This window comes from Buteo buteo, chromosome 27 (assembly GCF_964188355.1).
Source record: "Buteo buteo chromosome 27, bButBut1.hap1.1, whole genome shotgun sequence".
Taxonomy (NCBI): domain Eukaryota; kingdom Metazoa; phylum Chordata; class Aves; order Accipitriformes; family Accipitridae; genus Buteo; species Buteo buteo.
In genome coordinates this window covers 8829589-8843908 of record NC_134197.1, presented here as the reverse complement: position 1 = coordinate 8843908, position 14320 = coordinate 8829589, and the positions used below count along the sequence as shown (strand labels likewise).

At 39.7% G+C, this 14320-nt stretch overlaps 1 protein-coding gene across 4 annotated transcripts in view; it reads left to right on the top strand.

Annotated features, from left to right (window-relative positions):
- EEF2K (eukaryotic elongation factor 2 kinase) overlaps window positions 1-11645 on the top strand; it is a 33730-nt gene extending 22085 nt beyond the window's left edge. For 3 of the 4 annotated variants that reach the window (XM_075058315.1, XM_075058312.1, XM_075058313.1), the window contains 9 exons: window positions 550-751; window positions 1031-1098; window positions 1868-1945; window positions 2751-2813; window positions 4125-4259; window positions 5478-5666; window positions 6066-6190; window positions 7679-7857; window positions 8511-11645. In XM_075058315.1, the coding sequence (XP_074914416.1) occupies window positions 550-751; window positions 1031-1098; window positions 1868-1945; window positions 2751-2813; window positions 4125-4259; window positions 5478-5666; window positions 6066-6190; window positions 7679-7857; window positions 8511-8620 (1149 nt within the window). In that variant the 3' untranslated portion in view covers window positions 8621-11645. The remainder of the gene's footprint in view (window positions 1-549; window positions 752-1030; window positions 1099-1867; window positions 1946-2750; window positions 2814-4124; window positions 4260-5477; window positions 5667-6065; window positions 6191-7678; window positions 7858-8510) is intronic. The other variant, XM_075058316.1, reaches the window with a different exon arrangement.
- Window positions 11646-14320: the final 2675 nt, after the last annotated feature.

Here is a 14320-nt window from a genome sequence, read left to right as displayed (position 1 = left end):
AAAGCCCTGTAAATAAAACTGAAGTATGCTGTTTACATGGCAAATAGGACCACCTTAATCACTAATGTTGCAGTTTAAAATACATCAGTTTAAAGCTGACTTAGCCATACTTGTCTCTGAATTAATGCTGTAGCTTTAATTAATAGGGAACCTTGTAACACGTGTATATTTAGGACCAAGTATATCTTTGAATGCTGAAATCATTAGTAAGTATCATATCTCACAAAGCTAATTTGGGGAGAAAAAAAGAATAGAAATGCTCGTCTTTAACTGATCTCAGTTTCAACTGATATTAGTGGGAATGGGACTTGATGAAACACTTTGAATGAAATTCAGTCATAAACAGAACTTTCTCTGACTTTAACAATGCCAGGACTTGAAAAGTTCTACAGCCCAACAAAATATCAAAGCAAATAGTTATGTATGCATGTGTGTGTTTATACCCCCTGTTTTGTAGAGGAGTCCTAATAAACATTCATGTTGGCTTATGTAGCATGCTTAGAATACAGAGAAGCATTATTCATGGGACTTACTTGTTAATTTGCCAAGGAATCTGCTCAAACAATTCTCCGTGGCACAGAGGAAAAATGTGGCAGCAGCCGGGTGAGAACAGTCTCTGGTAGTCGGCCTCCTCTGCTTTTCCGCCTGTCTGAAAACTCTGGGGATGAAAGCATGAGCGATGTAGCATTTGACTCTCTACCCTGCTCTCCGTCCTCAGCAACTCCTCACAGCCAAAAGATGGACATGCTTAGTGAGTGAGCCTCATACATAACTTCCCTGGGGGTTCCTGAACATTTGACAGTGACTTGTTTTATTTTGTTGATTTTAAACACAATAGCATGTTGTATTTAGTCCAGGATACTTGTCTCTAGCATTCCTCCTTGAGCAGAAATAAAACTAAAAGTACTTCTGTGTAGATAATTAATGCACAGATGCTTCTGTGAAAAAACTGCAGTAAAATGATGGTATGTAGAGCTTTTTCCTCAAGCATGTTATCCTTACAATAAGAAGCAAATATTTTTCTTCCTAGATTGGCCTGTGTTCAATGAAGTAGATAACTTCGTTCACAAAGACTATGATGAGCTTGATAACCAAAGGGTGAGTGTCTTTCCAACAGAAAATGAGATTGCAGTTCCTTAATTAATGTGTTTTTAAAGGACTGCCTGCCTGAAGGCAGTCAGTGAAAGCACATAAAGGTGCTCCGCCTGCTTTCATTGCTGCAGGTCACATTACCTAATAAAGGAAGAACATTTTATTTTAAAATAGTATTCTCCCCCCCTCCCCCCCCCTTCAGAAATTTACTTGCATCTGGTGTATTTTAACAGATAGATAATTTAAGTGTGTGTCTGTTCCCCTGCCTGCATGTTCTGTCTTTGGCACTTGTGCCAACTGCTGTGGTATGAAAGCTAAACAGAATCCCCATTGATTAGGTCTCTGCAAATACTGGTACTGTGGGAAGTTAGAGAACCTCACTTGAGACTGCAATAAGTTTGCAATGGGAATTTTCCAACACTAGGGCCTTAGTACCACGGGCTGTCAGTTACTGTTCTATCTTTTAACTGGCTACCACTGAAAACTGTATTAAGTGGACTCTTGGTTTGATAAAGTATGTGAATCCTTGATTTTTTTTTTTTTTTATTTTTTTTTTTTGGTAATGCATCTAAGAGAGAACACAGACTTGGACAGTACCTTCTGGGTCATTAAGTCCTGTTCTGTTTGTCAGAGGTAGCACAACATACAATCATTTTCATATATCCATCCAACATATCTCACTGAACCAGCAGAAGGTTTTCTCTGGGAAATGTCAAGCTGAGATCTTACAAAGGGTAGTGCTAATGCTGTGATGTTTTGTTCTTATCTTCTGTAGGATTTTGAAAATGGTGGAGACAGTGGATATCCCAGTGAAAAGAGAAGTGAGCTAGAAGATCTGGATCATAGAGAGAGGGTAAGAATCTGACTCTGTGTTTAGCAGAGTTGGGCCTGTTCATACTTGAACTGTTTCCATAGAAGAATCTTATTTTTTAACCATCTTGATCTAGACTTTTCAAACAGAGGAAACAGTTGGAAAGAAATTCCCACATGTTGCAAAATTACTTACTCATCTTGGGAATGTTAATGACACTTTTATAGGAAAAAGACTATTTGTAACAAGGAGCTTAATTTCAAACATTATATTTGATTGCATATTATTGTGGAGGTTTTTTTAAGTATTCTGTATTGCATTTGAGAAATGCAGCCAGCTTCTTATCATATGGAATTTATGAATATGATCTACTTCCAGACTCTTTTACCCTCTCTACTTTCTATGACTATATGGCTTGAGATATTACAGAACTTAATGTTGTTGTCAGTTAATAATATGCAACTTCAGAATTCCTGTGGCTTAGTTGGTTACTCCTTTAAAGTACAAACTTTTAAATAAATGCTGTTTGACCTGAAGATCTTAACTAGATATTTAATTAGAAGTTAGGAAAGAGAATACTGCTTCTAAAGATACCACTCTTTTTGTCACCTTTGAAGCAGCAAGGTATTTATCATGGGATATCTAGTTTACAGGATTAAAGCCCTGGTGTGCCATGTTCTTTACCATTTCAGTATGTTTCTTTTTATATTGTGATATCACTGAGAGAGAAGGATCCAGTGGAAAACTATTTTGGTCATTGACTCTATTGAAAGGAATTGTCTAGAGGTATAACTGGCACACATCAGTTGCTGCAAATTAAATGATGCAAATCTTTACATTAACGTAGGGCCATTCAAACAACAACCGAAGACATGAATCTGATGAAGACAGTTTGGGAAGCTCTGCAAGGGTAAATAAAGCAGAAATGTTCATAGATGATGAGTTTGCAAATCTGCTTGTCCTTTGTTCTACTCATCTGCCATCTAACTTCACATCACTAAATCAGATGTCAGTTTTCCTTCCTTTTGAGCTACAGAATGTGTTTATTAATATTAACTTATCACTCTCTGTTGTTTCCTTTTTTGTTTTGTCTTTATTTTCCAGTTAAAGAAGTACCGTTACAAACTAATTGTCACCTCTGTAACTGATGCCTGATATAAATTAGTAATTATGCATGGGGTTTCTCACTTTAAAAAAAAAAAAAAAAATTGTAGTTCTATGGATTTTTTTTTTCTGCCTAACTAGATTATATTTCCTTCCTGCACTTCATTTTTGGAATTGTGTCCCATACATGGTTGGGTGATTTATTTATTTATTTATTTATTTTAAATCATGCCGTGTTTGAAATATGTGACAGTAGCTCGCTCCACTATGTATCTAACTGAGCTAGGGAAGACCAGAACTTCTATGTTTTTACAAAATATAGCTTCTGTGATAACTAGTTTCTGTGGCTATAAACTTAAACAAATAACTCTATTCTGTAAGGAAAGAAAAAACAGCTTTGACAACAATGAATAATTTAATTAGATACGCTTTTCAGAATTTCCTTGTAATAATTATATATTGCTGTTTCAGGAAACTGAAACAGCTTTAACAGACTGAAGTTCTGTGCCAGTAACCTTCCCTGTTGTGTTTCCCCTGTGTACCTCAAAAGGCTTTCATTTTGGTAGGATTGCTGTCGGCTACTGTTTCCCATCCACTCATTATGTTGAAAAGCTATTTGTGTTGCACATTCTGAGAAACACCAGTGCATGTATCTGCCTATCATCTTCTGCATAGTTACTTTCCATTTTTCTAGAGCTGTAGAATGCAAACAGCTTTTAAAGTTTTGAACTGAAACTCTGACCAGAAAAGTATGGGTTTAATTTTTTTGTGCATGGATAACCTCAGTGCTTGCAGTGTGACTATTCATGTGCTTATTTTTATAAGTACTTTTTTTCTGATTCAGAACTTAAAGATAATGCTTTGCTTTGCTGCTGTCATTTATGGAAGATATTTGATGTTGGGATTAGAAATAGAAGGCTTTACTCTGTTTCTTTAATGAAGAATAATAACCATTTATTCAGCTACTAACATTACTTTTGAAAGCTGTGTCTTAATTTACAGTATTTACTGATAAGTAATAATATTAACGGAGGTTTTGATTTCTGGATGGTAATCCATATGAATAACATGGAAATTTTAATTTTGGATAGAAATAACAGTATATTCCGTATTTCAGATCAGTGTGGAGAAATGGAATCTCTACAACTCTTCCAGAGTCCATATCCATAGACCGTCCTGTGTTGCTCAAGAAATTCAGAGGCTCAATGCACTAGAACTTGAAAAGAAAATTGGGAAGTCAGTCCTTGGGAAGGTAGGATGGGTCTAGTAATGCTGTTCTTTCCAACTGGAAAGAAACATCTTGTATTTATTACTTACTTAGAGGTGTTGCCCTGCATGAGTTATTTGTGCAGGTGAAAATACATAATGTCTATAGCTTTCTGTCACCTAGCATATTTTATAAGGGACATCTAAGCTCAGGAACCCATGAATTCCATCTGTTTTTGGATTTGCAATATCTGGTCTCCTTTGGGAGGGACCCTGCTGTTGGTTTGTCTGCCTTTCCCGAGGCATCACACAACAAAGACAGAGTGGGATAGATATGGTGTGCCTGACCCACATATACCTTGGAAATCAGCAAGGTTAGGCTCCTGAAAAATGGTAGGATGGACCAACTCTTTTTACTCTAGACTGTCCCACACAATATAAATGTGAATTAAATTTGGGTTTATGTATGTGCTTAAGCCTACACTCAAAACACATGGTGTAGATCTTCCTGAACATCCTGAGAGCCTCAGATGTTCTCAAACCTTTTGGTTTGAGAAGGAACCTGGCTTTCCCTTGGGGAGGGGAGGAAAAACCACCCTCAAAATCCCATGGCATGTTTGGAATGAAATCCTGCCCCCACTGACAATAAAGGCTTAAGAGGTATGAGGTTAACCTTGATTTTCTGTGCCTCAGGTTAACTCCTTTCCTGTGAGGGCCCTTGATGTACATGAAAGTCTGTGACCTGTGGTCACTGCCGTTTGCCCTGCTGGCTGCCATGTTAGGCAGTTGCAGGCTGGGTGCCTTTAACTATGACTCCCTCCTAAAGGTCTCCAAGGCCCCAGCAGATATGCTGGGACATGCCCTTAAGGACCTGGTGCTCTGGTGTGGCAACCTGCTGGGATACTGCTTAGGGCACATGGATGTGGGAAGATGTGGCAGCTACTGTCTTGCTGAATTAGGTCTTTTATCTCTAGTAGTCAAGTTTATAAAGCTGTATGTGTCTAAGCTTACAGAACTGGAGAGGCAGCTGCACTGCGTATAATCATCACTTTTTGCCTGTTTAATCTGTTCAGGCACAAGTCAGGCTCCAGATCTGTGTGTTATCAAACTAGTCCTCTGCTTAGTCACAGAGGTACACAATTAGCTTTAAGTAGTCACCTCAGAGAGGTATTTTTGTGCCTAAGTAAAGTATGGGCACAGGGCTTTTGAAGAATCAGATCGATACTTAATACTTGTGTCTCTTTCATGTACAACTGTATTCTAGGTTCATTTGGCCATGGTTCGCTATCATGAAGCTGGGCGTTTCTGTGAGAAAGACAAGGAATGGGATCAGGAGTCAGCCCTGTTTCACCTGGAGCATGCTGCAGACTGTGGGGAGCTGGAAGCCATTGTTGGGTTAGGACTCATGTGCTCTCAGCTGCCGCATCATATTCTTTCTGAGGTCACTCTGGAGGTAAACAGAAAGATGAAAGAAAATGCAAAAATGCAGAGTTGTGGTCCACTGTAAAAATAACATAAGAATAGCAGGAAATGGAGACAAAACAGTAACCATGGTTAGGTGTTCTGTAGCCTCTTCAGAGAGAACAGATGATTTGTAATTAAGGACTTGGACAAAGCAGAAAAAAATGCTGCTTCTTCCTGGTTTTGTGAGCAAATTACTGCATACCTTTGGGAAGTTTTTGAAGTGATGTTTACTCTTCAGCTTCTTAGTTTCTTGTGGCTGGGCCTGTTTCTCAGACATACTAAACACTTGCAGCCATTACTGACTTGGAGAAACTGCATTTAGTGTTAGAGGAAGGAAGGGATGGTTTTACTTAGAAACATGCATTTTAAAGGTTTTGTTTGTTTTTAGGACACCAAGGAGAACAGAAATAAAGGATTTGATTACTTGCTGAGAGCAGCAGAAGCTGGAGACCGGCCTTCCATGATTTTGGTAGCAAGAGCATATGATACAGGTGTAAATCTTGGTTCAGACAGGTACTGTGCATGACTGAGTAACTTAACTTGGTGGTACTCCATGGGGGGGGGGGGGGGGGGGGGGAGCAAGGGGAGAAGCAATGGCTGCATGTCTTTCATTCACATAAAGAGCTGTTATGTCATAAGTAATGCTATGAAGTAATGGAGTTACTTCAAACTTACCCAGGTGTGAATAAAAGCAGGGTTTAGGCCATGATATATCAGCACAGAAAGAAAGTCAGAGATCACTTCTGCTGTTGGACACCTGCATGTGTGTTGAATCCACCTGCATGTTTGAGTTTAGCCATCATGCTGAGGTTGCCCTATGATAGCTAGGTTGTTTTTTGCTCTGAAGTTTGTGACAAAACTCCCCTTGACTTCACAGGGAGTTGCATACTTGAAAATCCTGGGATCAGTGGGAAAAAACGAACACAAGAGTTCTTTCGGAGGCATAGTACCCTAAAAATAAGTGAAAAGTATTTACAACTGCCATGTCTCCTCCTTAGTGATTTTTTGAAAGCACAGGTTTTTTTAAAAGTGGTGGTGTTTTTCTAATAAAGCTGTGAAAGAAGCTGTAGAACAGGAGAAAGAGGTGAAGTCCCAAATCAATGTAGACAAGATGCAGTCAGATGAGTGAAGTATTTGTCACAGTTGTAGTCTTTCGCTGCTCATAATAAAAATAGGAATGGACATTTCGCATGAACATAGTCTTAATGCTGAGGATGTTACTTGTAATTAAGGATGATTTTAAGTTTTAAGAAGTTTAAAAATGCTTTTACCTCAGTAAGTCTCTCTTAATTTGGCCAGCACTCCTATCTTGATAGGAGGGATAGGAGCAGCATTGTGACTAAGAACTAGATTTTGATTTGCCAAAAGTCTATGCAGTATATTGGTTTGATTTTGATTTTTTTTTTAGCATTTTAGATGAGTTTTTGAAAGTGGACAAATACTAATTTCCTTAAGTACCAAATACAACAGGTGATGATAGTCATTTTTCTGCTTTTGTATCGTAGCATGTCTTTGTTATTTACATGAGTTTTCTGTTTTGCACAACAGTGAAACTCTTGGCAATGGTAAAATTTAAAACAACATTAAACTTCTCATTGAAGTGCACTGAGCATTCTCAATATGAAAATTGTTAATTTTAAAGTATTTATGAAACAAGACTCTCGGCAACTTCAGATTCTTTCTATATCAGTTATCTTCACAAATATAAATGCCAGACCAAATCCATACAACTGGTAATGAAGTTCAGACTCTGGAGTTCAGCAAGACATTTCAGTCTGATATTTTCTCCTCTGTCATTACTGCATAAAGTGACCCCAGCCTCATTTTGATATAGTGACCTGATGCTGCAGTGCAGAGTTAGTGAGCCTTCATGAGAACATTTGCTTTCTTGGAGAGCATCAAGGCTCTGAAAACCTAGTGCAAAAGTGAATTCTGAATCTCTGATGCAAAGTACATTTGTTTCCTAAGGTAACCATCTTCAAAAACTATTTTTAACTTCAGAGTACAGGATTGGAAGGAGGCGCTGTACTGGTACAATGCTGCACTGAACATGACCGACTATGATGAAGGAGGTGAATATGATGGCACTCAGGATGAGCCCCGATACCTGCTCCTGGCCAGGGAAGCAGAGATGTTAATGACGGGAGGGTTCCACCTGAAGAAGGATCCACAGAGATCAGGTGAGGCCTCATTTTATTTCTGTAATTAGTAATCCTGCTTCTCCTTCCCTTTTCCCCCAGCGTGTAGCCCAAAAATACATTTCCTGCTTCAGCTGTTATAAAGCATACAGAGGGTCAGTACCCTCAGATTTGTGGATGAAGCTGTCATGATGCTGGGTGATACAAGGCTGGAAACGGTGAAATAAGAGATCTTGCCAATGACAGGCGTAGTGGGTGGTGCCAGGTCCAGTCCTGTGACACACTGAGTCACTAGCAAGCAACCTTCGCTCCTCGTGAGGCCACTGAAGTGCAGGTTGCTACTTGTATTTTGAGTTACACCCATGACTCCCAGGCCCTACACAACATTGTCTTAGTTGTTGTGTAATCTACATGTCACGCATCTAAGTCTTAGAGTCATATTGGGGGATCCTACAGGCTGGTCATACTTCCAATCCTTCTAAATACATTGAAGAGTCATCAGCAGCCTGTCATAACTTCCAACTTGAAGAGTAAAAGCCAGATTCCCAGCTGATGTAACTCTCCTGACACTATCAAAATACACCCGGCCCTGTAGTTTGACCTCAATTTCTCTTTTTTGTCCTTTAATTGCTTTAGGAAAGAGAGGTATTTTTTCTTCACGCTGTCAACATAATTGATATTATTTCCTGCTCTAGGTGAGCTGTACACAGAAGCAGCAGAAGCAGCAATGGAAGCCATGAAAGGCAGACTGGCAAATCAGTACTACCAAAAAGCAGAAGAGGCTTGGGCGATGATGGAAGAATGACACCACAATTAAGCAGTTCTTGTATATAATTTTTTTTATAGACTTGCTGCATTTGCAGCTAAAAAGATATATTTTTATGTGGCGTTACCAGTTTCTTTTTTTGTATTTTAGTTTTCTAATTTTTTTTTGAGGGGAGAAATCCAAATGCAAGTGGTATGTAGGGTGCCATAGCATATTTCTGCTAGTGTTTTAAAGTTGTAATAGAGACACACTTGACCTTTTGTATTTTTTTAACTGTTAGAACGGAGGGTCCTAGGCTTTTTTGATGAAAAATTAAGCTAATGTTTGTTTAGGTTTCATATGTCCTGTTTTTACACAGAAAATGATCAGTGTGTTTACATTTTTCTTCTCCCCACATACAGAAAAACATTTTCCTGAATTCTCAGCATTTCTTCATTATTTTTGGTGTATCTCACCAAATTTGCATGTGAATGTAAACTTTCAATTTAAGCATGCAGCTACTCATCTTAATAAGTAGTCCCATTCTACTATGCTGGTGTTGTTGGGCACTTCTGTTATTCTTCTCAAACAAATTCTGGATAGAATCCTTACAGTTTGGGGAGGTGCAGGGAAGATGCTTCACATTGGCAGTGAGGATATTCGGGGTGGAAGATGTTTTATTCATTACCAACATTGCATATTTTATCATCAGAAAATCACTGATGTTCCTGATGAGGTGAGGCATCCAGCTACCTCTCTCATTTTCAGATTTTGCACCATATCATAACCTAGTTGTATAAAATTCTACTGATCTTATATGATATTTGTCCAATGATGTACAGTAGCAAGGTCTGTAATATATGGGTAACTTGAAGTTATTTTTACAGTAACATCTCAATTCTCAGTGAAGCTAGATCATATCACTTAAAATGAGAGTACATGTTCCACCATTTCCAGAGGGATGTTTGAAAAGGTTAGAGGATGTTGATTCACTTATTTCTATGTATAGAAAATAATTTATCTGGTTTAAATAGCTTTTAAAATAGTGTTTTATCTGCAAATGGTTTCAAACGCCAGTTAGAGAAAACTGCTGGTTAAAAAGAAAAAACAATATTATCCCAAACACTTGAATGTCTGTGTCCTGTTTGCATAATCCTGACCAGTAATGGGAGGACAAATACATAACGGTGGTTGAATTATCATTGCATAAAGTTTCTTCCAAATCCAGTATTTTATTCCAAAGCTGCTGTGACATCTATACAGATAGTACAGAAGCTGTTCCTATTTCTTGGTCATGGTTAACAGTCATTCTGCAGGAGATTAAGATGGAAGCTTTTGCCTTCTTGGCTTTACAGTCTCCTGAGTGTGTAAATTGATATGGGTAAGGGGCAGCCCCTGTGAAGTGCTGAATGACCTATAATGCTCACCAGCCTCACTTCAACCAAGCTTTTAAAAGCATGCTTAAAACTAAGCAGGCTGCTAGAGTATGCAGTTGATTTCATTGGGACTTCTTGCATGCATAGCCAAGTAATGTTAATTTCTTGTAAAATGTAGAAACCACTCAAGGAACAGAAATCAGTTCTTCCTTTCTTGTGTGAGTGCCTGTCACTGGGCTCCAAAGTTGTGCTCCCCATTAACTCTCTTTCTGACAAGTGGATCTTGAATTACTGTTTAAACAGTATCCAAGCATGATGTTAGTTAATAACTGCCACTGTCTGAAAGAGGCGATATCCTGGTAGTTAAGGAAGTGAGATGGGAAGATTTGAATCCTTTCTAGGAGAGAAGGAAGAGGTGTCCTCGGATGTTGTACTTCTGAGTGGGTGCTGTAACGACCAGGCAGTTGCCATGAGTAACCTTGCAATACATAGCCACATCTTCTTGTATAATGCAGGGGGTGTGGGAAAATAGTGCTCATGGCCTTTTTGTTTTATTTTGAGAGTGAAGGTGAAGCTTTTCACCCATTAATGGAGGAATGTCTAATTTCTAGATCTCAGTTGGGCTTAGGCAGATACAAAGCTAGGTACTGAAATAATCAAATTTTTGGACCTAGTATTTTTTGGACCCAATACGGTGAAATAAAACCGGAGTTTGTAGGATCGCAAGTTGGTTTTTTTAAGTGCCTATCCAAAGTTCTGCTTTACATGCCTAAAGCCTCTTTTGGATGTGGCCTTTTTGCTCATTCAGTTCATAGCATTAAAATATCAGCTCTCAATGAAAGGGGAATGTGCCTTTCACCTCTGAAGACAGCTGAATAGTCAGAGTGTTTTGTGCAGAACCGATGCAGTATAGGCACTATAACAAATTCAGGCAAAAGGGTTTGTTTTCCTCAGAAGGTGTTGATGCCAGGTCTTTGAGATTTTCCTTGAGAAGGAAGCATGTGTTACACCACCACCAACTGTGAAGGGAGGAGAGGAGATTGAATGTGCCTGTCCAAAATGTGTACATAAAGGACGTAGAGTGTAATTATTGACACTTTTTGGTGTAGTTTGATTTGCTAAATTCAGGAGTTGCTGAAGTTGCTGACAGTTCTCGTAGATCTGGTATGTAAATATGCACACAGCTCAGTGAAAAAATTATGATTAATTCTTTGTTTGCAAATGCTACTTTTTTAGTGATGTAGACTACCTTCTGCCCTAAGTTGGTGGTATATTATTTTGCTATACAATAAATAGGAGTGTCAATAATTTGAAAATGGAAATTGTTTACAGAAATATGCACAACTTATTCTATGACATTCTTTTGAATAGAAAACTATATATTTGACAGACTTTTGGAATGATATTGCTATATGCTGTATTTTTAATCTATTCACAATGAATAAATAAAAATATGTATTTTTTAAAAATGTGAAAATAAATCTGAGGATCAGTCTGCCAGAACTTACCCAGGTTCAGTGTTTCCCACTGTCAGTGGGAATATTGCTTGGATAAGGACAGTGAGATGGAAGCCTTTGTTTGTATGTCAGACATGCAAATACTGATTGTCTGCATCACTTAGTCCTCTCATTCACTTTGGTTTCATTCTGGCTGGTCAATAAAGTTCTTTTTGTCACTTTTCTCAGTAGAGTTTCGGTCATTGCATGTGGGGGTTTGCTTTTGTTTTTTTCTTTATAATTTGCCAAAGTTCAATCCTACTATTGCAAGCTTCCAGAAATCCTCTGTGGTGTTTTTATTATTCCATCCCTGATTTCATTCACTTTCAGTAACTAACTGGGAGGAAATAACTAGATAGGTACTGATCAAATCTGTTTTCCTCAAGAAAACTAAATGTTCTATTTTATTTGCATTCAATTGAACATGCAGTGTCAGTAACTAATATGGGATAAGATGTAAGGACTGAAGTGCTCATTTGCAGGACTACTGCAGAGGCATCTTTATGCCTTCAGTCCTTGCTTAGTCCAGAGAAAAGCATGGAAATACTTGGCCTCTATGATTTGAGGTGCAGAGGTTTCTGTAATGGCTACAAGTATCTAATGGTACACTGTCATCTTCAGTATGACTCATTCCCCTTCCTGTTAAAGAATAAACTGTCTGATACTAGCCCTTTTAAACTGTTAAAAAATTGAGCTCTTACTCTTGCTTTTTCATTGCTTTATTTAGACAGGTATAATATATTATATACCTGTATAGTTTAAATGATATAAAATTGTTCTCTAGCAAAGGCACTGTGAAATAGCAGAATCTCATAACAAAAAAGCCCCAGCAGGGCCTCTTCACTCCGCTGTAGTGTCACTAAGATGAAAAATGGTGAAATTTGGCACTGCAGGTCTTTAGCTGCTGTCACTGAGAGCTGGAGTGTTTGGCAAGTGTAACAAAGGAAGTGGGGATAGCATCCATCAGAAAGCATGGAGACAGCCAACAATTAAAGCTTATAAAGTATAAATAATATTGCCTGTTTCTTAATTACTGGTCTGTGGGACTGATTGGAATCTCACTTTCTTCCCCACAGGTATGATTTAACTTCTGAGAGTAGAGTGGCTGCTGACAGACACAGGTGTAGTTTAGGTGGGCCAAATCAGGACTTCTCATCTGAATTTTGAAAGGGAGGATTTCGCTTGAACCTCGGGTTGGATTCAGGGCCAGTGCTTCTGGTGGTGAGTCAGGCTGTTTTCAGGTTTAAGTTCAGGGGCATCTCTCTCATGCCTGCCACTGCTGGGGACCTGAACACTTCATGGGGACAGCTCACACGTTTGTAACCATCAGGCCTGGTCCTTGATCTAGACATAATTGATGCAAGTGTTGGGTGCTTGCTCTTCTCTGGCTAACTCCTGTGCCAGGAAAGCAATATGCGGAAGCTGGTAGCTTGTTTTATATTTTGAGTTCTCCTGTAAGTTCATTTTAATTTGGAAAAAGTCCCATAATCATCATCTTACCTCGCACTGATAAAATGAGAAATCTGGTGACTCAACTGCTAGTCCCGAGGGGTGACCTGTTTTCTTATCCCCTGTGTGACACATGGCTAATGTGAATAATCTTGGGCACACAGGCTTCCTTCAGTGTTCAGAAGTGTCCCTGTGGCCGTTTCAGGGACAGAGGCTGACCTCACCCACAGCAGGGCAGAAAAGCACTTCTCTGGGAGGGTGTTGGTACCTCTCACTGCCTGGGCAAAAGGACCTGTGGTGCCAGGCAGCCCTTGCAGTAAGAAAACCACTTGTAAGATGTGGTGGGTGCAGCCTCTCGCACACTGCATCTTCCCCCCGACACACCAAATGTGCAGTGCTGTGGATGGTACCCCATGTCCACTGCTGCATGGACAAGTGCTTGGAGACTGCTGAATTGGACTCTCTCCCTAACCTTTTCTGCCTGAACAAATTACAGGTGATTTGCTGTGTGAAGCCAATTCAGGTCTGCTTGCCTTCTCTCCCCCTTGAACCTCTCCTGCTTTTCTGCAAAGCCAGGGCTGTGGGATGAGTGTTAACTCCCTCTGTTCCCCCCAAACCCCACATCTTTCTGAAAAGGCACTGAACAGAGGGTGTGGAACTACAGCAGTGCTGAAGGAGGATCCCATTCACACTTACATGTGTGTGCTGTTATTCCTCAGTACTTGTAGGCAGCGAATGAAATTTTTAGCAAGACTCTGCAAACCTGCAGCCTTTTGGCAGAATCATGTCTAGAGCACCCTAGAAAGAGAGCTGGTACCGCAGGGTGCTGCAGGGACAGGCAGGCTGTGGGAGGTGCCAGGGGAGATGGGTGAACTGAGGCTGTCGGCAGGGTTCCAGCAGGTTTATTTTCTCTATCCTGTTTAAATGGACTGCCACAACTACAGAATTAAATCAAGCTGCATTAAGACTTTGTGGCCTTACCCTAAAGAAGCTGGAATTTTTCTCCAAACGCAACCCTTCAGCTCTAATTAAGGGGTGAGAATAACATTAACTCCCCAAGAAAACTTACCAGAATTTCAGGCAAAATGTGGACAGAGACTCCCAAGGGCACCCTCATGGGTCACCGGGCAGCTAAAGTGTGCTACTACCCCTTTTCACAAGAGTTGTACTGACTGCTGCTGCTGCTGCTACCGCAGCCTGGCATCCTGATCCCTGTGCTGCAAGCAGAAAAAACCCAAATCCCCCAACCATCAAGTCTGCTGACTATTCACTTTGCAAATTCAGTGAGTTGTAGCTTGGCAGCAGGAAATTAAAATGCATAGTTTTTAGATTTTTTTTTTTTTTTTTTTAGACTTTCAGAGGGGGTGCACAGGCGATGCCCCCACGTACCGCAAAGGCGGGTGTGCTCTGCCACGGCATCCACGTGGCAGCGGGGCGGC